Raw genomic sequence first — 27107 nt, 5'->3', positions numbered from 1 at the left:
AGCAGATGCCCAGGGAAAAACGCTCAATCTTTCTTTCATGATGAAAGTGGTCTTAGAATTCACTTTCAGTTAGTCTGTTAATCTCCTTGTGTTCTTCTCAGAATCTAAGAATAAGGGAAAGAGGATATTTCCTATCTTGGATGTGCACAGGCAGCTCAGGTACTACCCTGACAGAACAAAATCTTTAAGAAGACTGAAAGGCTTTTTATTTCCTTTATTGGTGCACAGAAAAGGTCATCATGTCTGAAAAATCCACTGAATGTTGGTTGTCCTCTTGCATTGTTTGTTTTTTGTTATAAACACCATGAAAAGGTGAATCCATGCAAGGTAAAGGCACATTCCCCAAGGTCCTTTTCCTCTTCTGTGACATACTGGAAAGGAAATGACTCGAAATGTTATACAGGCAGCAACTTGGTCCTCTGTCCATACCTTCACAAAACACTACAAACTGGATGCTGTTCTTGATTCACAGCAGGTTTTGAGAGGACCATTCTGCAAGGACTCCTGGACCATTATCCTTTCTCCTCCTCCCAGGTTGGGTAAGCTTTGGAAAGCTACCCAATGCCAGTAAGGCAGTGTATTTGTTGAACATAGTAAAGTTGCACAAGTTCCACTTACTTGTAACAGTAGATGTTTACAGAACACACTGCCTTACTGGTAGTATCCTCCCAGCAACTCCTCCTTTGTTGGATGTAAACAGTTGGTTGCTGGAATTGCTGTTGTGTTTTGGGTTCAGCAACTTTTTTGGTGTGTGTGTGTGTGTGTGTGTGTGTGTGTGTGTGTGTGTGTGTGTGTGTGTGGCTGGGAACAGTAAGTGTTATAAAGCTTGTGTTTCTATCTGCTCTTCCTGTTAGACCCTACAAAAATGAAAGGGTTCTATCACCGAGTGTGTGAAAAACTGTCTTGGTCCTGCCAGGTGATTGTTTTTTTCAACCTCACAAACAGGCAGTGGGAGGAGTGAGGAGTTTTGAGCTTTGACAGACTACCATATAGATGGTAGCACTACTACCCATATGCCAGTAAGGCAGTGTGATCTACACACATCTACTGTTACAAGTAAGTGGAACATACACAACTGTACTTTAAAAGAGGCAAAGAAACCTGCCCCTAGAAGATCATACTTAGTCAAACGGAAAAGATTTTCTAGTTGGTGCCACAACAGAGAAGAAGACCAATCCCAAGTGGAGGCTGTTCTGATTCTTCAGTACCTGTGTGAATTGCTCAATTTAGGCCCAACATACACTTCTATTAAGGTTCACCTTTTGCCCATTTCTAACTGTCTAACTCTGGATCCCCCTTTCTTCTTTAATCCAAGTCAAATAGTTTTTGAAAGGCATACAAGAGATACACATCACCTAAGAAACAGGTGGCACCATGCTTGGATCTAATTTTTGTGCTGATGCAGTTAACTCTGTCTCCCTTTAAACCTGCAGCCAGTTCTGTTATGAAATTTCTTACCTGAAAGACTGCTTTACTCACTGTTCTGACTTCTGCTAGACAAGTATCTGAATTACTGGCCCTTACTCAATCTTTTTTTCATCTTTCATAAAGACAAGGTGAGTCTTTTCCTTCATGCCTAAGGTTGTTTCTGAATTTACACTTAACCAGACTATTCATCTCACTGGGTTCTACCCTGAACCCAAAAGCAGAGGAGAAATAATTCTTCATAATTTAGATGTCCACAGACAGTTCTTAGTCATTATGTTTACATCTTAACCAAAAAACTCTGCTAAGCTAATTCCATTTTTCCATCCATGATTTGACTTTGTAAACTGCTTCTTGAGCTAAATATTGTAGTATAGTTTTGCATCTGTAAATATGTATACGTTTTATAGCATGTCTTTTAACTGTAAATATGTTTTGTTCATTTCTTATGTGATCCTATTCACCCGGGCTATGCCTGCAAATTGTCCTATGATGAGATCAGTGCACTATCCTGGTAAACAGATATAAATATGTAATAAATAAATGTTACCTGGACAATACAAACAACTTTAGAAAATCTAACCAACTTTTTGTTTGCTTTGATGGCAAGAAAAAAGTCATATCCAAGTAAACAATTTATAGATGGATGCCTCAGGCTTTTCAATTTTGTTACTTAAACCATGACAAATGTCTCCATCAGAATGTCAAGGCTCTTTCTACCAGAGTTCTGCAACTTCTGAGGCTTTTTGGAAAGGGGTGGAGTCTAGATCTATTTTAGAGGCAACTACTTGGTCCTCACTCTGGACTTTAACTACTATAAGTTTAAGTTAGTTTCCAGAGCTAGAGCAGAGCTTGTTACAGCTATTCTATATGGACTTCTAGGCTATGATTCTTCTTCATCCACCTTTTCTTCCTGAACTTTGGCAATCATCCCACATAGTTAGGGCTACTGCAACAGTGATGTAATGAAATACATAATAAATGTTCAAATAGATCACTGTTCAGTAGTAGTGGCCTCCTTTTATCTTCCTTTTTCTCTTCACTTCTCCTGACAGGGGTAAGGTATCCCTAAAAAGCTCAGTATTAGTGCTCCCACATATCCGAGTGGACATAAAGCTTTCTTGTGCTAAGAGTGGACATAGAGAATGTTTAGCAGATGAGCCTGAAGCTTTGTAGACTGACCAGACATCTGACATCCTTGTCAGGATACATCCCACATAGTTATTGCTGCTGCAACAGTACTCTAGTCAAACTTCTACTGTTATAGTAAGTTAATTTACATAACTGTACCTTCTGCACGATCTACCAAATGACTACATATAAAAAGCCCCTTGCTAAATTTGTGGGACTGCAATCCCCCTCACCTGTGAAACAATGCCTCTACCCAGAGATTTAAGAAAGTAGATGTAAACCCATATTCTCTCTTTTTTTTCTGGCTTCTGTATGTTTATGTTGTTAATACATCAAATGGCTAACATACTAGTATTTGCCACCCACTGTCTATACCATATCAGTTAAGTCAGTTGCTGAGTTCAGCGTAAAAGGAAAACATGGACATTTTATAGGTTCATAGGTAGGTATTAGGCTATTTCCCTGAGGGCATTTATAAGCCTAGCCAGAGTGGGTCGGCTTTCGCCACCCCATTAATTAATTAATTAATTAATTAACTGATCCTCTGTCAAGGAGAGCCAATGAAGTGATCCCAGGGGTGTATTTTCTGTTACCCATCCATTCGTCAAGGTTTCTCTTGAGTGTTAGTGAGGGGCTCTGCCTGATGTAATTTGGAATTTTCTTCCAAAGCATAGGGAGTCTGTGACAGGAATCTATCCCTCCAGCATGTTCTATTTATTGTTGTGGCGAGGTTTAGCTCACTAAAGCGCATGGCTCGAAGTGACTTGGATTTCTTTAGGTGCAGCATGTCCATCAATTCTGAGTTGGACATGGCTTTGTAAGTCAGGCAGAGATCACCTCTGAGTAAGTGATATGCCACCGAGTACAGCCGGAGTTTTTTCAGTTGGGCTGCATAGGGCATATGTTTGAGACCAGTAATCCTCTTGGTGAGGTACTTTTGTGGTCTTTCCAGCTGTTGGAAGTGTCTTGTGAGGTACATCCCAAATGGGGCATTGTACTCTATGATGGGTCTAATGAGTGACGAGTAGAGGGGCACTATAATCTCTGTTTCTAGATGCGAACCCTTTAGTAATTAGGCCACATAGAAGGATTTCCTAACTACTTTGGCAATATGATTGTCAAAGGAGAGATTACTATCTACCTGGGTCCCCAGATCTCTTATTACCTCTTCTGTATTAAGGGGGCTGCCACCTATGTGGAAATTCGTGGGTGTTTTGTTTTTCCCAAACGGGATGACTATGCATTTTTGGGCATTTAGCTTGAGGCCATGACTTTGACACCATGCGTCTGTCTCAGTAAGCCCCTTTTGGAGGATGTCAGTGTCAGCCGGAGAGTCAACGATGTCTCCCAGTTTGCAGTCATCAGCAAACTTGGTTAGTCATATTCCTCCTGTGTTTGCCTGCATTTCTGAGAAGTATATGCCGACCTGTAGGGGTCACAGGACCGAGCCTTGTGGGACACCACTTGTGACTGGTTTAGAGTTGGACCTGGAGCCTGCTATTCTTATTGTGTGCATTCTGTCTGTAAGCCAGTTGGCAACCCATCTCGTAACGTAGGGGTTTATGTTTCAGCTGGTGAGTTTTTCTGTAATACCAGAGTGGGGAATGGTGTCGAAAGCCTTGGCGAGGTGAAGGTAGGCTGTGTGAACCACCTTTCCCTCGTCTATGGCCTTGGTGACTGTCTCGAAGAAGTCAACCAGGTTTAGTAGGCATGATCTGCCATTAACAAAGCCAAACTGGGATGGGTCAAGTGTTTGGAGGTTCCCAATGTCTTTGTTAATGAGTTCCATGATGAAGCGCTCCATAACCTTGCAGACCTGGCTAGTCAGGCTTATGGGGAGATAGTTACCAGGGTCAGTTGTGGCCCCTCCTTTGTGGAGAGGAATAACCGTTGCTGTGCGCCATTCTATGGGCACGTAACCTGTGCAGAGGCTGAGGTTGAACAGCGTGTTTAGGTGGGGGGTTAGTTCGTTCTGTAGTTCGTGCAAGATGCAGCCTGGGACACCATCTGGTCCCATTGACGCTGTGTTTTTGGCTTTTGAAAGGGCTGTTTTCACCTGTGCGTCTGTGACTTTTTGGGACACTATACTTTTCTGGTATTGTTGTGGGCCCTTTTGGAGGTGAGAAGGGGGTAAAGTTTGCAATGAACCTATTTGCCAGGATGTTGGCAATATCAGTAGGTTCAGTATATTTTGTGCTATTTTGCACTAGTTCAGTGCATATCTGTGAGTTGCCACTTAGATTCTTAACATAGCTAAAAAAGGCTTTGTGGTTATCTTTTGAATCCTTGGCTATTTTTCTTTCGAAGTTACCCTTGGATAATTTCATGAGGGACCTCAGTATCTTACTGATACTGATCAGGGATGTCTTTCCTTCTTGGGATTTGCTTTTTTTTCTGAACTAGTTTCCTCCGTCTATTGTATAGCCTGTTTACTGCAGGTGTCCAACAAATTGGTTTCCTTCTCTTAGAGGAGTGAATCTTGGTTTTGCTAGGGATGGCACGATCCATGCATCCTTGTAGGTGCTCATAGAGTGCATTTGTAAAGGTTTCTGCATCTTGGGCAGCGTTATCCTTTAACATGGGGACTGTGAAACTTACCACCTCTGTCTTAAGTAGGGTGAAGTTTGCTTTAGAAAAGTTTTTTTACTGTGGTTTCCTTAGTTGGGGGTGGTGGTGGGGTGTGGACATCCAGAGTGATTAGTTTATGGTCTGATCTAACCAGTAACGGGTTGACCTCCGGTGTGGAACACCTGTCGCCCATGTTGGTGATGACCAGGTCCAATATGCTTTCACCTCTGGTAGGGGAGTTTTCCAGCTGATCCAGGGCGTTTGAGTTGATGAATTCCAGGAAGTGCTGGGCCTGGGAATTTGTACTCGAGTAGTTTACCCAGTGAATGGTAGGGTAATTGAAATCGCCCAATATCAGGGGATTTGGTAGGACCTTCATGTTTTCCAGTGTCTCCAGGAAGGTGGAGTGGTGGTCCTGGGTCATGGATGGTGATCTGTAGCAGGCCACAATTTGCATTGCAGATTTGCCCGATGTTAGTTGCACATGGATGATCTCAGGAGGTATCATGCTGCGCCACTAACCTGGAGGTGTAGGTATCCTTGACAAATATGTATACACCCCCTCCTTTTGTGTTTCAGTCCGTGTTCTGTGTCCAAAACGTGTGGTAGGAGTTGTAGCCCGGTAGTGCTGGGGTGCTCTCTGGAGCCTTGAACCAGGTTTCAGTTACTGCACAGATGTCAACATTCTCCATACTGAGGAGAGCTTTGAGTGTGTGCATTTTGAGATTTAAACTCCTGGCATTGAGTAGTATAACCCTCAGTTTTTTGTTAATTGTGCTGTTTACGGAGATGGGTTTGACTTTTGAGCCTTGCCTAAAAAAGGCACTATGGGGGCAGCAAGAGCCTTGGCTAGTATTCAAAAGCCTAGGGGTGACAGGTGCAAGCAGTCTCTTGTGAAGCAACGCGGCTTGTCGAGCATGTCGTTCCAGGCTGACAGACACTGGATCCCCTTTGAATGACACCAGAAGCTTAGCCAGTTGTTGAAATTTATCATTTTTTCTTTACACTGAGGTATCATTCTTGGTGAGGGCAGGATGCTAATCATGGTCAGGGTCATACCAGCCTGGGCTACATGATCAGAGAGCTCTTCCATGTCTCATTTCATATAGCCCAGGGAGATATGTCTCAGAGGTCATTCACACCAACATGAGTCATATGACTGGAGTGCTTGTGTTATGCGGTGGATTCTGGCTCCTGACAGGCAGCTAACAGTAACCTTCTGCTTTTCCAGCCTAGTGAGTGGGATGTCAGTGTGCCTGACTATCGAGTCACCTATTACTAGTGTGTTAGGTATGTTACTTCGTCTTACTAGTGTGTTAGGTATGTTATTTCATCTTAAGGGCTGTGATTGTGCGGCACACTGATTTTGTGTTTTATGTGTTGCCTGGTTTGTGACAGGAAGTGCAGGGTGTTTGGGTGTCTGCTTTGGAGGTCTTCGATGCTTTTGCAGGTTTTTATTTAGAGCCTCCGAGTATGATTTTGTGTATTTATGTGTATTTTTGCCAGTGCTGTTTTAGTAAGTCTGTGTGCGGCTGGAGTTGTGGTGCAAGTGTTAACCTTCTCCTCTTGACTGTCTGTTCCAGTCTTGGGTGGAGACAGCTTAGCTTCCAGTTTGGCTGCATAATTGCATCTCTTGCATATGTTAGTGTTTTGTGGTAGGAGGAGAGGGTTGTCTGTGTACATGAGGCAGTTGTAACATTGCCTCAGGATACCCAGATTCACCAGGTGGACTGGAGAGTGCACCTGCTGGTCATGCCTGAATAGTAGGGTGAGCTGCTTAGTCGCTTGGTTGGTGAGGGGTGAATAAAGAGCCTTGCCCTGCTGGCCAATCAGTGTCAGGGTATATTAGTGCTTGCTATTAGGTCTGAGCAAGTGCTGGGCTTTAAGATGCTTTTTGAGTGCTTAGGTTGAGTGTTAAGACTAGTTTCAAGGGAAAAACTGAAGAGGAGACTTAGTGGAGCCGGGAATAATTTAACCGTATCTAACCAGCACTGCCCGGTGGACAAAACTGTGCAAAAGTGGTTTTTAATAGTAGGGAAATGAAAGAGAGAGAAATTAGCCCAAAATGGCCAATAAACTACTAACTTCTGGGCTGGAACCACTCCTCCAGGGACAGATAGGTTGCTCAAAGCTCCCCTCTCAGACAGGTGAACAGAGAAACTTCTTTCTAACCAAATAAGGTATGGGCAACTCAGAAAGTAGTATCACAGCCCTGAATTCAGCACTAGCCTGAAAACTGGACTATACTAGCTTAGAAAGGTGAGAAACAAGGAATTTTTTTTGTTGTTTTTTTGAAAAGATAAGGCAAAAGCAGTAAAAAATACACTTAAAACAGCTTTAAACGACTACAAACTATCAAAAAAGGCTATTGCACTTTAGTGTGTAGCCTACAACAGTTAAACAAATTATTTAAACAAAAAAAATACTTTTTAAAAGTGCAGTCAAATAAGTACAATATGTGAAAAAAAGTAGCTTTTAAATCACAATAAAAGTTGGAAAATCTGCGTTTAGGCGGAAAACAGTTAAGTACAAGAAAGTACAGAAAACTGATACTTAATCACTCCAAAGTATCTCTCCTAAGCTAGAAGGCTTGTATCATTTTAAGGCTTTCTAGTGCTACCCAGTAGGTTAGTTACAGGAAAGATGGGAAACAAGCGCAGATGTGGTCTTTTAAACCAGAAAGTTGAAAGAGACGGACAAACTGTCCAAATGGTCAATAAACTACAATTTCTGAGCCAAGAAACTCTCCTCTCATGGTAGACAGGCTACCTAGTGCTTACCACTCCCACTGATAAGCTAGAAGGCTTTCCTCCAACACAGAAAGGCTTGTGGGGCTCCGAAGCTTACCAACAGTCCTGGATACAGCAACTCTGTATCTGGACTAGGCTAGTTAGAGGAAAGGTGGGAAACATGCGGTTTTTAAACCAGAACGTTGAAAGAGATGGAAAAACTGCCCAAACGGCCAATAGCTATTACTGGGCCAGGCACCACTCCTCTTGTGGTAGATAGGCTACCTTATGCTGTACAAACTATATTGCACTAGTTATGTCAGAGATTTAGAGAGAAATAAAATCCTCACTAATGGTTTTATCCTATATAATGCTGTCCCATTGTACTTGTGTCGTTTCTGTATGCAGTTTCATATTGCTTTAGAGCAAAGGAAAGCATTTTGAGTCTCCTGCATACCTATAATCTGTTAAACTGTGTCCTTTTATTTTACCATAAACATTTCACTGGATATGCGTACAATGATAAAAAATTAAGAACGGTCATGAGCTCACTGCATTTTGACCAAACTGTTGATGTGTTTGCCAGAAGTATGACATACCCAGGAAAGGAAAATAAATTAAAAAAATTGCAAGAAAACAACAGAGGAAATGAAGCAGATAGTGCAGTGACTTTTGGAAAATTTTTAGTATGAACTCTTACCATGAGCTGCTGTTGATACTGGTGGTCTTCATCCTTGAAGGAGCGCTTCATGAAAATCTCAAGAGCTTCCTTTTCACATCTGCCATGCATTTGGGAAAATTCTTCTGCTTCCATAGGGAAAGGGGCCAATTTTACCATAGATGATTGATAATAGGCCATGGCTTCCTTTACAGCACTTTCATTTTCTATTGTTGCCATGGAGATTACAGCATTCTCTAAACATGGTACTGCTCCACTGCGGATAGTCTCCACATATGTCTGTGCTAAAGTGCCAAACACTGTAAAAATGCATACAAAGTAAAAAGACTAAGGAATGGGCAGCAGAAAGAATGTCAACTGCAATAAACATTTTTCACATATAGGTTATTTTCCTCTTTTTCTAGTCCTCCCTTACCTTTCATTTATTTACCAAAAAAGTGGGTAGAAACCATTTTCAGTGGAGGCCCAGGGAGAAAAGCTCAAATTATTACAAAACATTTAAGAACAATAATTTTACTGTCTCAAGAACAAAACAAAAACACCTGCAGTTTAAATAATTATAACAAAATTAGACATAATATAAAAACATTGGTTAAGAATGGATAACAAGGTATAGGACAATCATTTAATATTTAGAGAAATTTTAGACATTTTGTAGAGAAATGAATAGTAAGTTTGTCTAATACAAACAGGAATTGCAATATGAAGTGAGGGAAAAACACAGGCTTATGGTACATTTAGAAAGAAAGTCAGGGAAAAGAATTTGATAGCAGTAAGAACTAACTGAAGAAGGGATACTAAGGAAATATAAGGAATGAAATGGTATTTGTTCATATTTAGGGATACAGTTCATCCTCGTTTTGAGCAAGAACAGAGCCAGATTTTGGCTAGTAAATTTTTCAGATTGGTTTTGAAAGATAGGAGGGAGGTTATAGAGCTGATGGATACAGGTAAGGAGTTTCAGGCCTTAGCAAACTTCTGTGAGTACAGACAATGCCCATCAGATTTACTAGGTTTGTAGACAGAGAGGAGTATTTGGTCACTGGATCACAATGACTGTTTAGGAACATAGCTGTCTAGAATGTTTTTTAGTGCTGATCAGGCAGATGGATGCTGGATAACTTTCTAGGTGGTAAGAAGTATATACGTTAGTTTATGAGGCAGTTTTAACCAATTTAGGCTTTTCAGTGCTATACTGTGGTAGGATCTGAAAGGCGTATGTGCTGTAAATTTAGCAACTTTATTATAGCATTGTTTAATTTTAATTTTTGTGAAGCCTGGAGGTTAGTAACAATGGGAGAACCATAAAGAAGAGATGGGAGGAAATAAATAGTGGCAAGTGTAGTAGTTGCGTCAGTGAGCAAGTTTTTGGCTCTGTAAAACAACCCTAGTTTTTGATGAGTTTTTCTTATTTAATTTTGTATATGCAGGTCAAATGTAAGATTATTATCCACTATCACTCCTAATAGTTTGCTACGAGAAGCGACTTCAGTTGGTTGTATTATCAAGAGATAGAACTTTCAATTTTGTTTTTTCGCGAGAGGGGGATATGGGGGAAAAAAGCAGAAGTTTGGCCTTTTTTGGGTTGAGCATGAGTTATGTTACAAAGCCATGTTTCACTGGCTGTTAAAGCTTCCTGAGTAATTTTTTGGAGGTGTACCATGTTGTCAGATGTGCAAATGAGAGTGGAATCATCTGTGTATTGTGTTGGGATGGCCTGTTTTGAGTGAATATACAGAGGGTGTTGGTGAAAATCTTAGAGGAGGGGACCAAGGATAGAGCTTTGTGGTACAACGGTGGTAACTGGGAGGTAAGGAGAAAGTGTGGAGTGCTATTTTATGGACTGATACCTATTGGACGGGTAGCTTTTGAACAGAAGGTTAGGCTGAGAGAGACTTAGTGAGGACATTTGAAGTAGAAGTTTGCTTTGACAAACTGTCGGTGTGACAACCCACCAGTGGAACAGTAATCAAGGAGCTTCAATCCTCATCACTAGCACCTGTGGAGGAACGGTCTCTGAGAGGATGACAGGTTCACACACAGTATTTCCAGATGCATCTCTCTGCACCTAGTGCAATTTCCCTTAAGAGTCAGTCCGCCCTCTTTCTCCAGATCCCCTGTAAGAATCCCCACTGGCACAGCTATAGAGTCGAGATCTCAGCTGAGTGACCAAGTCGAGACTTCCATCACCCTCTCTGTCCAACCAGTGCTTTTTGTCCCTGCTCAAGTAGCACAGGTTTGTTTTCTATATACACACACACACACACACACACACACACACACACACACACACACACTTGGGAGAGTCTGGCACAGGTTTACTAGCTATGCCCCTGTCTGCCCAGACTATAAGGTAGTTTCCACTGCCACAAGTCAGTTTCACAGCTACTTTAAGGCCCTTAACAAAGGGTGACCAATTTTACTGTGTAATATTAATATTAATACAAATAGTAGTTTGACCAAGAGCAAGGCTATTAGGAGTGGCTCACACAGTGTCACCAAATAAATATCAAGTACTCTCAAAGCTTAAATATATCTACACAGATCAGCCACAATGAAAGGTTTAAATATATTTAATAATAAAAGAACAACACAATACTAAATATATTTTCACAGTGACATCAGAGTTCAGAACCACAGGAAATATTTAAAACAACATTGCAGGACAGTCTCAAATAAATAAAGACAAATATCTAAACTAAGCTTCATTATATTCCTGACTGAATCTAAGAGAATTACACTATAACCTAAGAACTTACTAACAGAGCAAGGTAGATGTGGTGAATAGCTCTTGCTGTTGTCAGGTCCAAGACAGAATGCAGAATGCTGTCTCACTAAGAGACTTCTCAAAATAATATCTAAAATATTACTGCTGGGATAGTTTGCACAATGACATCACTTCTTGTCATCCAAAGTCTAGTTCCTAGGCAACACTACCATTGATGGCAGCTGGTAGCATTTAACATCTACCTGTAAAAATACATAGACAAGGGCTTTTGTTAAGATCTTTGGCAGATGCTGGAAGTCATAAAGCAATTGCATTCCTTCATGCTTTTAAGACTAGTAATTAGTTCACCCTAAAGACAATACAGAAAGCTTCCTGGGATGGACTTTGTGTCTCTAGCAGCACTGAAACATCTTTTATGACCTAAACTATAAAGTAATTTAATTTCAGATATTTTTCTAATGCTGGAATGAAGTTAACCTCCTGCATTCCAGTTTCTACTGTTAAAATATATACTTTTAAACAGTTACAATTCTAACACCTTTCCCCTACCCACTAGCCAACCTCTTCTTTAAAACTTCCACAGATGCACTATACTTATCACACATTACTTACCAACTCACTGCCGCCTACTCCCCACTGTCCCATCTATACCCACTAACTCTCCCCTACACTAAGTTGAAAAGCTTTCCCTGAAAATGTCAATGAACCTCATATGCACATGTCTATATTCTCCTCCATTGACAAACTTGCTAGTATTTTTAGTTTTTTTCTTTCTTCTCTTATCTTCATTACAATCGCTACTAAACATACTGTATGAACAACAATCACATTACTACCTGCTATACTTTTAATTGCATGTCTAAACCACTATGCTTATTTAAATATCTTAAGCAATCATGTTATCTGCTATATTTTATAACTGTATGTGTAAACCACAAAGCTCATGTAAATATCTTGTGTAAAGTATGTTAGTAATTGTTTCTGGATCTTTTCTTCCCAGACCTCCGCTGAAAATGGACAGCTCTGTCCAGTCGTACCTCCCCAGTAAACAAATGCAAAATAAATAAATACACATACATACATACATCATACATAAATAAATAAATGTTTTCAAGTATTTTGGAAAGGGGAGATAAGATTGCTATAGGTCTAATGTTATTAATGTATCATCCAAAAAGCAAGATAGATTTGTATTTAATTTCACCAGGTTTCATACCATTCACACTTTTCAGAAATTATTTTAAAAATCAACTGGAAAAATAGCTGCAAGTTGTTCCAGTCACTAAGCTGCAAACCACCAGTGGATCAGGAGTCATCTCACTGAGACAGGTGCAAAACACATGCAGCTCAGTTTTACTAATTTGCATTGACTAGTTCATTAAGTACCCCTTGAACTGTCATTTACTTTGAATAACCTACGCTGTAAGAACGCATTCACCAAAGAGACCACTGCCACAAGCCCAGCTTGTTATTATATAATTATCCTCTCTACCGGAAGCTATCCCCAGCACAATGCATTTGATGCATCACAAACAGTTGATGATGTAAGTGAATGTGTACATTTATATTAATTGAAGATCTGCTGGATTCAGTTCAAATAAAAAAAGACATACAGACCACCATATTTGTGGAAGAAAAATACACCAGGCAAATTAGGTGCACGAGATTAAGTTAACTAAAAACAGACGTACAGAATATCTAAAATGAGGGGAGAGGTGTAGCACACTATCTGGGAGGCAGCCCAACTTTCAAAAAATGCTCTGCAAGCGGTGTTGCATCTCTGTGGATATATACTTCTGCAGGCTAACAAACCTCCATACTCGGAGTTGAGCTAACCTCAAATATCAGACATGCCAACAAACCTCCTAGTCCACCACCAGCTCGCAGATTTCCCAGCCAAAGAAACTAGATGACATTAACATCCAGGCACCTTATGATAGCAGAAACTAGGCAAATCTCAAATGGTTCCATAACTACAGTGTAGAAAATACACACTACTTGGCACCCGCAATAGTGGCTGGAGAGAATCTGGAGTCCGCCCCTGAGTAACAAAGAAGTGCTCATGAGATCAACTTCACTGCATAAAGGGATACAGCCCTGATTATGACATAAATGACCTAGGATTAATTAGTGAACCTTGTGCTGGAGGAGGTACTGAGGCAGAAGAGGAGCCGATGGACTGACCATGTTCACCTCTCCCAAGGTGTTATGTAAGGTACAAATATCTATGAAGTCCTGCTGTATTTCAGTTCCTCAGTGAATACCACAGATCATGTGGAGGCATCTGCCTCAACATGGGGAGTAGGGATATCTACAGGCTTATATTACTCACAGAAGACATGAGTGACAGTTCTGCACAATGCTCATTTGCATACTTAAAGCCAGAAGGGCTAACTGGATATATATGTGGGGAGCGACACTGGCTAAACAGAAACTCTACAAATCCCACCACATATACTACCACCACTCTTGGTGAATGGGCTAGAGAGTTCCAATCTTTGAAGAGAATGGCCAGATAAATGGATTGATCGGGTTATGGGTGGGAGACAAGAGGGTCAGGTGTGTGAATCAGGAACAAGAAGACACAAAAGTGAACATTACAGGTATTCCATTGTTTGAAAAATAATGAGATGAGGTGGTAGCTGAAGAAGAAAACTGACTCCTTTGTTCTGATATCATGGCAGGCAAAAATGTTGTGGAGGTCCCTAAGACAGCAATGCTGGTGGCAGAACTGCATTTTACTATCTATCTGGGAACCAGTGTCATTAGTGAGCCAACTGTAGTGCAAAATGAATTTAAGGAGTTGGGAAATTATTTTATTTAGCTGGCATGGGTATCCACCTTTTTATTTATCTATGTAATTGTTTTTGAGTGGGGTAGAGGACTGATCCACATAGGACCCATTTCAGCTATGGCCCGGAAATACAAATGGTAACAAGAAAACAAACAGAAAAAAAAGAATAACCATCATTTGATGTGAAAAGGGAAAACACAGGGTCAATTAAAACAATATATTTCAGTACATGTACATACAGGTAGTTCTTGGTTCCGAGAAAATGGGAAACAGCGTACAGAATGCAAATCATTAAAGATCAGATAAATAAGTTAGGAAGTCAGACATTTGTGTGTAGGCACAGAATCAAGGTAATTATTTGCAGTCCTACTGAACTCTGTTTTAGGGTAGAGCTTTCTGACACATATGTAGTCTAAATTTTATGTAGATGTTGTTGTCTTTCGGCTTTTCCCAGTTAGGGGTCACCACAGTGGAACTCCGGTCTGCTAATGATTGGCAGTAGATTTTCACTGTGCCGAGTTGCCAGCTCGACCCCTAACCTTCAACAAAGGCACGCCCATTCACGTATGTCTTTCGGAATGCCACTCGACCCGCGGCGAGGACATGCAGACTCCACACAGAAGGCACTCCCCGCACACTAGCTGAGAATCGAACGGGAGAACCTGTTGCTGTGAGGCAACAATGCTACCACTGCACCAGTAGATACCTACTGAAATTCTGAAGGTTGTAACAGTCATCCTCAGACTAGTGTAAGTGAATGTGTGTGTATGGGAAATACATACCAAGTTAGATACTGTCTCTCAGTATACACCCCTACTCCAAGGTACAGCAATCGTGTAATTATTGTATGTAAGTAAAATGGGTATGTAAGGTGCAGGGGGCAGAGGTCTCCTACAAAAATTTGTTTACAACGTCTTAAACTAAGTTAAAGAATTTACTTATTGTATGAATCACAGGTTTTTGAAGCGTCATGATCAACACGCTTGAGCCTTGCTATTCTGACAGCCATTCTTTTTTGACATTATAAACGTATTTGTTGTAAATTTTCAAAACATATTTGCACTAAAAAGAAAACAAAGACATTTTCAGAGTCAACATAATCACCCAAACTACTACATCAAGTATACTTCTTTTACAGTACCTCTAAGAATGCAGCATTGTTTACTCTAGTGTATAGAATTTCTTCTTATAAACTAAAAATAGTTCTGCGTTTTCAAAGAAAATATATCATATTACCAGGGTCATTCTGCTTTACTGTTTTCAGGGGCAACCTGGGAGCAATGTCTGGTTAAGAGACTTGCTCAAAGTCACACAGTAATCAAATGAGGGCTGACAGAATCAAAGTTCATACCACAGGAACAAGGAACTACAGATCACAGCCTTTATGCTCTGCACCAAAGATACAGATATTACAGGTAAATCTTTTCTTAAAAGATGAGTCTTCAGTACACAATAGCATTAACCCATCCTTTCTTGGGTAGAAATGTTTCCTAGCTATTAACTGCACATTCCCTTATTTTACGTAACTTTAACAGACTCACCCCCCCCCCAAGCTATGTACATTCCATAACATCTTTATTAATTTTGGTATTTTTTTTAACGCTTCCAGTTTTGTATACAGTTATGAACCCAACACTTTCTGGATTTTACAGTAACAGAGTCTTCTATACTGAATTCCTCAGATGTACAGTTTTATATGCTAAATAGCACTGTTCTAAGCATCACTTGTCTTATTCTGGTTTTCTGCTTGAAAGTAGGTGGAGCAGAAGTCTGCAGCACGTTTCTGGAGTATTTAAAAAAGCAGGTGCATCAGAGTCAGATTTGCATTACAGAGTACAAAAATTCAGTGTGCACAACCAAAATAATTGACTGGGACAAATTTAGTCAACTTTTCACTTAGCTGGGAATGAAAAAAACATGCTATTACCTAAATAGTAACAGTAATTATAACAGTGTGCCTTAAATGGTGTTGGATGACTCAGAATATTGTGGGTATAGGTTTCAGACATAGGCTTACAGAGGGACAGTGGGAATATCAAGCTAAGCAAACTAGAATGATGGTGCCATAGCATACAGAATGCATCTCTCCTCCTTGTTATGCTTCTCTCCTTGGATTTCTCTTACTCAGTACCTGTTATTACTTTCCTGTTGCAGTCCTGGCACCATAACCTCATATCCTCCACATTGATACTTCCCATAACCTCATATCTTCCACACTGATACTTCCCAAACTGCTTTCCTGTATTTTTCTGATGCCCTGTTTGACTTTGCCTTTTCCCCAGCACATAGACAGAACCTCGCCATCCACTGTCATTCCTGTTTTTCTGCTACATCACATCCATTGACCATTCTGCAATCCTCTGTTTTCTCCAGTCTACCCATTTATAATTAAGAAGATGACATTGAAAGAAGACTAATAGTTTAGGACTGTGAAAGGGATCTACATTAGTGCATCAAATGGTCTAAATAGCAAAAGCTATTTAGTCGATTCGATACTGTCGAAATGACAAAATAGCGAAGACAAGGAACATCAAATTTTTTCCCAGGGAAAATATTTGGTGGGCCGTCTTCAGGACGTTGCCATTTCCTCCACTATGGTGCAATCTCGGAGTGGATATATTTAAGTAGGGGGGGTGAAGCCCCCTACTTATCTTTGTGTTTAAGTTTTTTTTTTTTTTTTTTTTTGCAGAGCAGTGAATTTTTTCCCTGGGAAAAAATTTGTTGTTTCGTATGTTCAATATTTTGTGATTTAGACATTATCGGTATGATGAAACAGCGTTCACTATTTTCATCGTAAGATAAGGTAACAGACGCATAGTTTGGGATGATGAAAGTGTTGTGGCTAACCCCTGTACAGCTGTCTCATTCATTTCCCTTGTTCTACCTCTCTTTCCATTTTTCCCCAAATGATCCCTGAATCCTGGCATTGACCTAAATTTTACAACTGTCCTTGCAATGTATTAAAAGACCCTAACACTGTTAGTAAATTTTATTACCTTATGCCAGTCTGCCAGCCTTTCAACTCATGCTCATGTCCCCTCAGTTTCATATTTCATCTTTGATTTAACTCTGTTCCTCCCATATTCCTACCTAATTCCTACCTACCTCCTGATGATATGTATGAGTGTGAGTGCATATGCGTGGGTGTGTGTGTGTGTAATAAATATATATATATATATATATATATATATATATATATATATATATATATAATCTGTTGAATTTGATCAATAGATTCGACATTTTGACCTAATTAGTATGCAGGAAGTATGACGCCATTTTCTAAGTATCGAGCATTCATTTTTATGAACTTCGATATTTTGACAGTAAACCATATATACATACACATGCACACTCATACATATACACCATCTCTGACTCACTAAATTCACATACACTACATCAACCATAAATGGTAAAAACCTAAATAATTGAAAAAAAAAGAAAGTTTTATACAGAGGGACAAGCCCTCCCGCACACTCACACCCCCTACTAAATGTTTTTACACCACCCCAAGATTGCAAAACAGTGGGGAAAGTGTAAAATTCCACCCCTCACTCCCTAGCTAATCTAATAAATACTAGCATCCTGCAATGAACCATTAGTTCAACAAAACAACCTTCCTAACTAAATGCTTAATGTGACAGTGCATCAGTAAACACACGCAACCTACGCGTGTGTGTGTGTGTGTACATATATATATATATATATATATATATATATATATATATATATATATATATATATACATACATACAGAGAGACACACACACACACACACACACACACACACACACACACACACACACACACACACACACACGTTAATAATATTTTTGCCATTGTATGTATGTCAGTACTCCTTCCACCTATCCCTTCAGTTAATGCACACAGAACTCATCCTTCCTCCATTGTTTATGTGTCAGTCTCTCTTCCTGCCACAACTCCTTCATTCCCTCCAGTAGTTTCGGAAGTCTGCATTGCAGGGTTTCTACAAGTTTTATCAACCTTTATCTCCCTAGCTACTCAAACTGGATATAGTAGCACAGATGTGACCTCCCCAGTGCCTTGTAAAAAGGAACTGTTATCCCAGTATATCTTACCTTGTTTTCCTAGCTATGCATCTGCATCCTTTTGGCCTTTGCCACTGTTTTAACATTTCCTTGAATGATTCATCCGTAGGTAAGTTAGAACATCCCCATCATTTTCATTCTTTGTCTTGCCCAGGGTGTTCCCTCAAAATGTGTACGTTTCCCTGGAATTATTATACTTCTTTGTATAGCTACACAGTTTTTATTTTTTACATTAAATCTCAACTGTCATCCATTTTCCCATTCCAGGTGCCACACCAGTTTCTACTGGAAACTTATCCTTCTGTCCATGATTACTAATCTAATCCTTGTGGCATTACTGATTTTACTGTTCTGACTAAATGTGACATCTGACACAAATATTCAACACTTCACTATTTACCAGTTTTTCTCCAAACACGAAGTATTACCACCTCCTTCTAGTTAGGCAGACTGTTTCCTTCTTACCTCACCACTTTGGGCCTAATTCTAAACTTTTAATTATTCCAGCACTGCTTGTGAGGTATAGTGTAAACTGCCTCACTCACACCTGAATAAAACACATTCACGGGACTCACTCTTGTAAACCTCAATGGAGATCTTGTCACAGAAAAGGTCTAACTTGGACTTGTTAGACCTCTGCTTTCAGAAGCCAAGTGGTTGTCCATCAACAATAGAATTAGGCTCAAGGAACTCCACCAGCCAGTCATAGCCATAAACGTAGGCTGGTTTGGAAATGAGACTAGTAAAACTGCAACTGCCTGGCTTCTTCTAGGCCCATGTCCTGCAATGAACTGTTATTTCTACTAGTCTTGGTACCCCAATCTGCGTTCTAAGAAGAGACTATTTTTTTTTCTAGTGGCTTAGCAAGCAGTGCTGCTAACTTTGTTCTGCCTGCCTTCATCTGTACTCATTTTTCTGTCTCCATGAATTCATCTCCTCTGCTATGGCCCCTTTTCTTAGTTTTGGTTATGTTCAAATTCTTCATTTTGCTTTCTTCAGCTGCTAGAAGTATTTAGAAGAAAAAAGAATATAAAAATCCTATCATCTGTATTTACACTTCCAAAACCCATCCAAAGATACTAACTTTAATTAATGATACTTGGGCCTTTTTGTCCCTGAAGCACAACATGAAAACTCATCTCACTGAGTTAAACTGCCTAAGGACTAGAGACAATGCAAATAACTAAAATAACTACTTCTGCAGGGGCACAAATCCCCCTGGACCCCTATGTGCATACAAAATGCCATGATCCTGCCAAACTTTAGATACTAATGTCATAGTGACATGAACATAAAAAGGGAAACTCTTTAAAGCAAAGTAAACACTGATGATGTACACTTATAAACTGCACTGGTAGTGGTTTCCTATGGAAGACAGTGATTGGGGAGATTAACTCATTCCGTAAAACATTGAGAAAGTACTGGTTAGCTTGACACTGGGAGATGGGGGATCCAATCTGTTGGTGTTCTTCTCCCCATTTTATGAAGCACAAGGATACCCAGTCATTATATGTAAACTGCTGAAAGAAGAGGTCCACCCCACTGGCTACAAATTATTTTATTCTCTCTCTCTCTCCAGTTCAGACCATGTGTACTCATAACATAGGTAGGTACTAAGCTATCTGCCCGAGGGCATTTATAAGCCTAGCCAGAGTGTGTCGGCTTTCGCCGCCCCATTGATTAATTAACTAATCCTCTGTCAAGCAGAGCCAATGAAGTGATCCCAGGGGTGTATTTTCTGTTATCCATTCACTCATCAAGGTTTATCTTGAAGAGTGTTAGTGAGGGGCTCTGCCTAATGTAGTTTGGAATTTTGTTCCAAAGGATGGGGAGTCTCTGTGACAGGAATCTGTCTCTCCAGCATGTTCTATTTATTGCTGTGGTGAGGTTTAGCTCACTAGAGCGCGTGGCTCGGAGTGACTTGGATTTCTTTAGGTGGAGCACGTCCATCAATTCTGAGTTGGACATGGCTTTGTAAGTCAGGCAGATATCACCTCTGAGTAAGCGATATGCCACTGAGTACAGCAGGAGTTTTTTCAGTCAGGCTGCACTGGACATATGTTTTGAGGCCAGTAATCCTCTTGGTGAGGTACTTTTGTGGTCTTTCCAGCTGTTGGAAGTGTCTTGTGAGGTACATCCCAAATGAGGCATTGTACGCTATTGATGGGTCTGATGAGTGATGAATAGAGGGACACTATAAACCTCTTTATTTCTAGATGTGAACCCTTTAGTACTTAGATGGGCCACACAGAAGGATTTCCTAACTACTTTGGCAATATGATTGTCAAAGGAGAGATTACTATCTACCTGGGTCCCCAGATCTCTTATTACCTCTTCTGTATTAAGGGGGCTGCCACTAATGTGGTAATTCTTGGGTGTTTTGTTTTTCCCAAACGGGATGACTTTGCATTTTTTGGCATTTAGCTTGAGGCCATGACTTTGACACCAGGTGTCTGTCTCAGTAAGGCCCTTTTGGAAGATGTCTGTGAGTGATTAGTTTATGGTCTGATCTAACCAGTGACGGGTTGACTTCCGGTGTGGAACACCTGTCGCCCATGTTGGTGATGACCAGATCCAATATGTTTTCACCTCTGGTAGGGGAGTTTACTAGCTGATCCAGGGTGTTTGAGTTGATGAATTCCAGGAAGCGCTGGGTCTGGGAGTTTGTACTTGAGTAGTTTTCCCAGTGAATGGTAGGGTAATTGAAATCACCAAATATCAGGGTGTTCGGTAGGACCTTCATGTTTTCCAGTGTCTCCAGAAAGGTGGAGTGGTGGTCCTGGGTCATGGAGGGTGATCTGTAGCAGGCCACAATTTGCATTGCAGATTTGCCCGATGTTAGTTGCACATGGATGATCTCAGAGGTATCATGCTGCGCCACTAACCAGGAGGTGTAGGTATCCTTGATGAATATGGATACACCTCCTCCATTTGTTTTGGTCTGTGTTCTGTGGCCGAAACGTGTGGTATGAGTTGTAGCCCGGTAGTGCTGGGGTGCTCTCCGGAGCCTTGAACCAGGTTTCAGTTACTGCACAGATGACGATGTTTTCCATACCGAGGAGTGCTTCGAGTGTGTGCATTCTGAGATTTAAACTCCTGGTGTTGAGTAGCATAACCCTCAGTTTTGTGCTGTTTATGGAGGTGGGTTTGACTTTTGAGCCTTGCCTAAAAAAAGCACTATGGGGGCAGCAAGAGCCTTGGCCAGTATTCAAAAGCCTAGGGGTGACAGGTGCAAGCCATCTCTTGTGAAGCAACGCGGCTTGTTGAGCAGGTCATCCCAGGCTGACAGACACTGGATCCCCTTTGAATGACACCAGAAGCTTAGCCAACTGTTGAAATTGATCATTTTGTCTTTATACCGAGGTATCATTCTTGGTGAGGGCAGGATGCTACTTAGGGTCAGGGTCATACCAGCCTGGGCTACATGATCAGAGAGCTCTTCCATGCTAATTTTCATGTAGTCCAGGGACATGCATCTCAGGTCACATGGCACTGAAGGACCCCAGTTTAGTAAACTGCTGAGTCCTAAGTCCTCTAGTATTGTAGGCGTAAAATAAGCCCAGCTGACTGTAAAATCATAAGTGCAGTTATGTATATTTTCAATAAACTACAATTCCTCACATTTTGGCAAACATCTCGCAACACAAGCCAATAACTTATAACAGAAGGCAGCACTGGCGAATGTGCAGTTCTGAAACAAACCAAAAAACTGCACTTCTGGACAGATATTTCAGCCAGCTAACTGAAAAACAAATAACAATGTATACAAATACAGATCATATAATCCTAAAAGCAAGAGGTAAAACTATTCATAACAAACCTTACACATGTAATAGTAAGAAGAGTTACATATTTAGCATTTTGCCTTTCGTTCTATATAGGGAAAACAGAAAGGTGTCAAGAAAAATAATTTATGAACACGTATACAAAATTCAAAAAAGGGAACAAAACAAATGTTTATGCAAACTCTTACAAATATGTAAAATGGGAAGAAACAAGTTTTTTTGTGTTAGAAGTAGTACCTATGGACCCTGGGAACTGAAAAAGTACAGTTTTGTACCTACCATAAATGTAGATGTTTGAGTGCTAATACAGCTGCAGTCATAACAGATGGGTTCTCCTGCCGTCAGGACCCCTCGGTCGGCCGAATTCCAAAGTCTAGGTCCGGCATCGGTTGTTGTCGTTTCTTCCCTGACGTCAGTGCGACAAGGGTATAAAAGACACCAAAAACAGTTAAAAAAACCCCAAAGATAAACCAGTTAAGAGGCCCCTTGTCAGCAAACAGCAGCTCCACAAATAAGTCCTTTTTTAATTCCTTAACGCAATTTATTATAAAACAAACCAAAGCGTTTTCACCACAGTTATATGCAGCTTCAGAGGTACAACAGTATACCAGTAAAGGACACTCTATACATATCCTGAAAACAGGAAGTGACATTTTTCAATTTCCTAAACGTTATATATAAGACCAGCTCACATGTTAAAAATAACATAAAAAATATAACATAAAAAATAAAAAATAAACTGGAAGAAATACTTCCATTATGTATATAAAATGCTAACTTAATCTTAAAATGTTTCAGACTTACAAGTTTGTTAATAACAGTGTATGTTTACAGAATAACCATAACTTAAAATTAGGTCAAATATCCTCCTATACTCAAATATATTGAACCTATTAACTATAATATTCTATTATACATCACTACTAATTACTAAAATCATGCAACCTGTTGCATGTATAATAAAAAGGGCACGTTTTTTTAAACCCATAGGGTCCCATCCTTAACATTTACATGTGTTCCACAAATAAACATGCCTATATCAAATACATTTTTCAAGTTAGTTTATCTGAGATAACTTCTTAGTTTCAAAACCGGTGTAATATTGCAGTTGCTATTAAGTCCAGGATGTCTAAACGCATCCAGTCGCAACTGCCATTCTAATTCTCGATTCTCCAATATTAGTGAGAATGGGCCACCCCTAATCTTCAATGGTACATGATCAATGGCCATGAAGTAAAAGCTATGGCCTGGGTTCAGTTCAGTGTGTTTTGCCAAAGCGTTATTACGTGCCCTTTTTATTATACATGCAACAGGTTGCATGATTTTAGTAATTAGTAGTGATGTATAATAGAATATTATAGTTAATAGGTTCAATATATTTGAGTATAGGAGGATATTTGACCTAATTTTAAGTTATGGTTATTCTGTAAACATACACTGTTATTAACAAACTTGTAAGTCTGAAACATTTTAAGATTAAGTTAGCATTTTATATACATAATGGAAGTATTTCTTCCAGTTTATTTTTTATTTTTTATGTTATTTTTAACATGTGAGCTGGTCTTATATATAACGTTTGAAAACTTGTTGCAGCAAGTGCGCAGAGGCGCTATTAGACTTGAATACAATATGCAACAAGGTTGAATTTTAGGAAATTGAAAAATGTCACTTCCTGTTTTCAGGATATGTATAGAGTGTCCTTTACTGGTATACTGTTGTACCTCTGATGAAGCTGCATATAACTGTGGTGAAAACGCTTTGGTTTGTTTTATAATAAATTGCGTTAAGGAATTAAAAAAGGACTTATTTGTGGAGCTGCTGTTTGCTGACAAGGGGCCTCAACTGGTTTATCTTTGGTTTTTTTTAACTGTTTTTGGTGTGTTTGTCTATGGCTACGAGGAGCCCTGTTAGTCTTGGCAGCCCACAGAACTATAACACCATGTCAAGTGGTAATGAAGACTCTAATATTGACGTTACCGGCTTATTAGCCAGTCTTTCACGTAGATTTGACCAGCTCAATTCCCGGATGGATGAGATGCAACATGCCTTGCGCCTACCATCTGTTGCAATTACCGGCACCGCCAACTCGAAAGGGCCGAGTCAGACCGGATCTGAGGACTGTATCCCTGCTGGGCAACCGAGTGGACAACGCCTGTCTGGTAACTTTAACACAACGTTACTTAATAACTCGTATGGAGAACTGTTATTCCCAGATAGTGAATTAAATCATCGGGAAGGGCCCGGGCAGGCGTGTAATTACGCCGGAGCCGTAAGGAGCAACGGTACGGATGCACACCCTAACCCACGGGAGGCAACTTCAACAGTACTCCAGAATAATAGAGGAGATGGTGCAAATTCTGGTTTACCTAACTTAAGCGATTGGCTACTAGACACAGTACATCTTTCTTTTGTACAATCAGGTACGCAAAATAATGATGTTGACCTGAATGCCAAAAATGAGTGTCTAGCAGACAAATTAAAACTATTTGATGCAAAACTACTTAAACTAAAAAAACTACAACTGGAGTCGGCCTATTTTAGGCAATGTATAGCAGAGAATTTAATACCAAAGGGGCTGCGGAACAGTTTTGCGCCTTCAGGTCTTTTAGTTGAGCGGTCTTTTTATACTGACCTGGAGGCACTTTTTCAACAGCAAGGCATCCAACTCCTTGAGCTTATAATTAAGCACTATGCTTCAAAAATTGACCTATTAATGGAGGAGATCAGTAGCTTGGACAATGGTATTAAAAATGACTTGGACTTTACCAGATATAGGTTTGACTATGGTCGGATATTGTCCAGTATTGATACCCTGTTATTAAAACTGAAAGCTAATAAAAATAAAAAACTGTTAAGAGATAGGACAGCCTCTCTCAACAATAGTGCATATCCCAAACTGTGTATGCCTAACATCACTTCGTTAAATCATACGAACAACACCCAGACGTCTGAAGTGGTGGAAGGTAATTATGGTTTGGATGATATAACTGAGGAGGATACAGAGGGCCAGGTCAGTACTGGACCTAGACGTAGTAATAGAATAAAAAATTTTTCTAGAAATAATGGAGGAACTGGTGGTAACCAGTATAATTTAAACTCCAACAATAGAACAGCTAATTCTAGTAATGGTAACAATTTTTTAGGGCAATGCAACAACAGGCCCTACAAGAACAAGAGGAAGAACCGGCCCAACTAGTTGATGACTTAGGTACTGTTCAACCTTTGTCACCTAGTACACTATGTGCATCTACTTTTAATGAAAGACCTATTATATTAACTAATAGGAAGGGGGACTTTAAGATTTACAATTTTTCGGACATCACCCTAGATGAACAATTAATTGAATTACTAGCATTTGGTAATTCTTTTGTCCCAAGTAGATCAGGGAACATTTCTAGAGAAATCATAGAACTGAAATGTTTTGTGAGGAAATTGAATTTAAAATTACTGTTCAATCAACAACATGACGAAAATAATGCTGTTCTAGGAGGTAGTGACGGCAACTTACCGGCTTTGAAACTGGCTAGTGTTTTTAATCCACCGTTACATACAGTGTTACAACTATTTGAGAGTACATGTGAGGTGGATTTTAGGTTTCTAGCTGGTAACAACAGTAACATTGAAAATAGGGGTGATTTTAACATCACTAGGGAGCAAGTTACATTGCTAGACGAACTTTGCCGTCTACCTGTACGCCTCATTAAACCTGATAAAGGTGGAGGGTTGGTGTTACTAGACAATATTACTTATAATGAGAAGATGTCCGAGGTTTTGAACACTAATGCTTACATTAAATCATCCATGAGTGAAGTGAATGGACAATATCATAGAATCAGGGGATATTTTAGGGACTTGTTCCTATTAGGAAAAATTGACAGTGACTTGTACAATTATATAGATATAAACTTACCTAAAGTACCTGTCATGTTTGGAATCCCTAAGATTCACAAGGATATTAAAAATCCCCCTATGAGGGCCTTGATTGATGGAAGGTCTTCCATCACATATCCCTGTTCAAAACTTATTACTAACATATTAGACAAGTATATGACAGCTATACCCAGCATTTGCAAAGACTCTTGGTCCTTCCTTGAAAATATTAGTGTTATTCCATACAATTGTGAGAATAATTTTTTAACCATTGATGTGGTAGACCTATATACTTCTATACCACATCAAGAGGCGGTAGAGTGGGTAGGTCTGATGCTTCAAGAATTTGGGGCCTCTAGGCTGGAAGTTGATTTAGTAACGGAACTACTTGACATAGTTCTAACGTTAAACTATTTTACTTTCAATGGGGAATTTTTTCTCCAAAAACGAGGTGTAGCGATGGGCTCCCCTTGTGGGGCCAGTGTGGCCAACTACGTAATGGGTTACTGGGAGGCAAATATATTAAGGAAAATCCTAGGTTTAATGGAACCTGTTATGTATTATACCAGATTCCTGGACGATATTTTTATATTGTTCAAGGGTTTGGAAACTCATGCTACAAGATTTGTCGAAACTTTAAATTCAACAACGGAGTTTTTGAAATTCACGTTCAATTTCTCAGAGAATGAGATAGACTATCTTGATGTCAAGTTAACTAAGGACTGTAGGAGTGGTATTTTGACATCAACAGTGTTTAGAAAACCTACGTACTGCAATTCTTTCCTGCACTTCACCAGTTTCCATCCGTATAAACAGAAACGGTCGATTGTAAAAGGACAACTGGTGAGGGCAGGGAGAATGTGCAGTACCATGTCTGATTTTATTAGTGAATGTGAACTATTGAGGGAAATGTTTAGGAACAGAGGTTACCCTGACCAAATGTTACTAGATCTGATTGAGGAAGTTTCTAACAAAAGACTTAATGGTTTTTATAAACCTTTATTAGCACAATCAGTCCTTATACAGGCCGACTCCCATGCTGATACAAGTCTTGTTGGATTGAATTTGAGCAATGATGAGCCTGGTGCGATCACTCTTATAGCAAACGAATGTGACTTTGCTTTAAGTTTCATTACTACTTTTAGTAGAAATTCTAAAGGTATTTTAGCTATAATACGTAAGAACTGGCATTTTATAAACTCAAATTCCTACCTGGCTGAAAAGCTAGGTAGTACACCTAAGATCATTTTCAGAAGATCTAATAACCTTAAGGAAATGCTACAAAGGGACACATCCCAATATACATTTAATAAAAAGAGAGGGAA

At 39.8% G+C, this 27107-nt stretch overlaps 1 protein-coding gene across 1 annotated transcript in view; it reads right to left on the bottom strand.

Annotated features, from left to right (window-relative positions):
• The window catches only part of LOC122809314 (guanylate-binding protein 1-like), a 459719-nt gene that overhangs the window by 222383 nt on the left and 210229 nt on the right, over positions 1-27107 (bottom strand). Inside the window, exon 7 of the mRNA XM_044080713.1 lies at positions 8554-8831. Within this exon, the coding sequence (XP_043936648.1) occupies positions 8554-8831 (278 nt within the window). The remainder of the gene's footprint in view (positions 1-8553; positions 8832-27107) is intronic.

The sequence above is a fragment of the Protopterus annectens genome, chromosome 8.part0 (genome assembly GCF_019279795.1).
Source record: "Protopterus annectens isolate FY-2018-M chromosome 8.part0, PAN1.0, whole genome shotgun sequence".
Lineage (NCBI taxonomy): Eukaryota > Metazoa > Chordata > Ceratodontiformes > Protopteridae > Protopterus > Protopterus annectens.
This window is presented reverse-complemented; position numbering and strand designations above follow the sequence as displayed.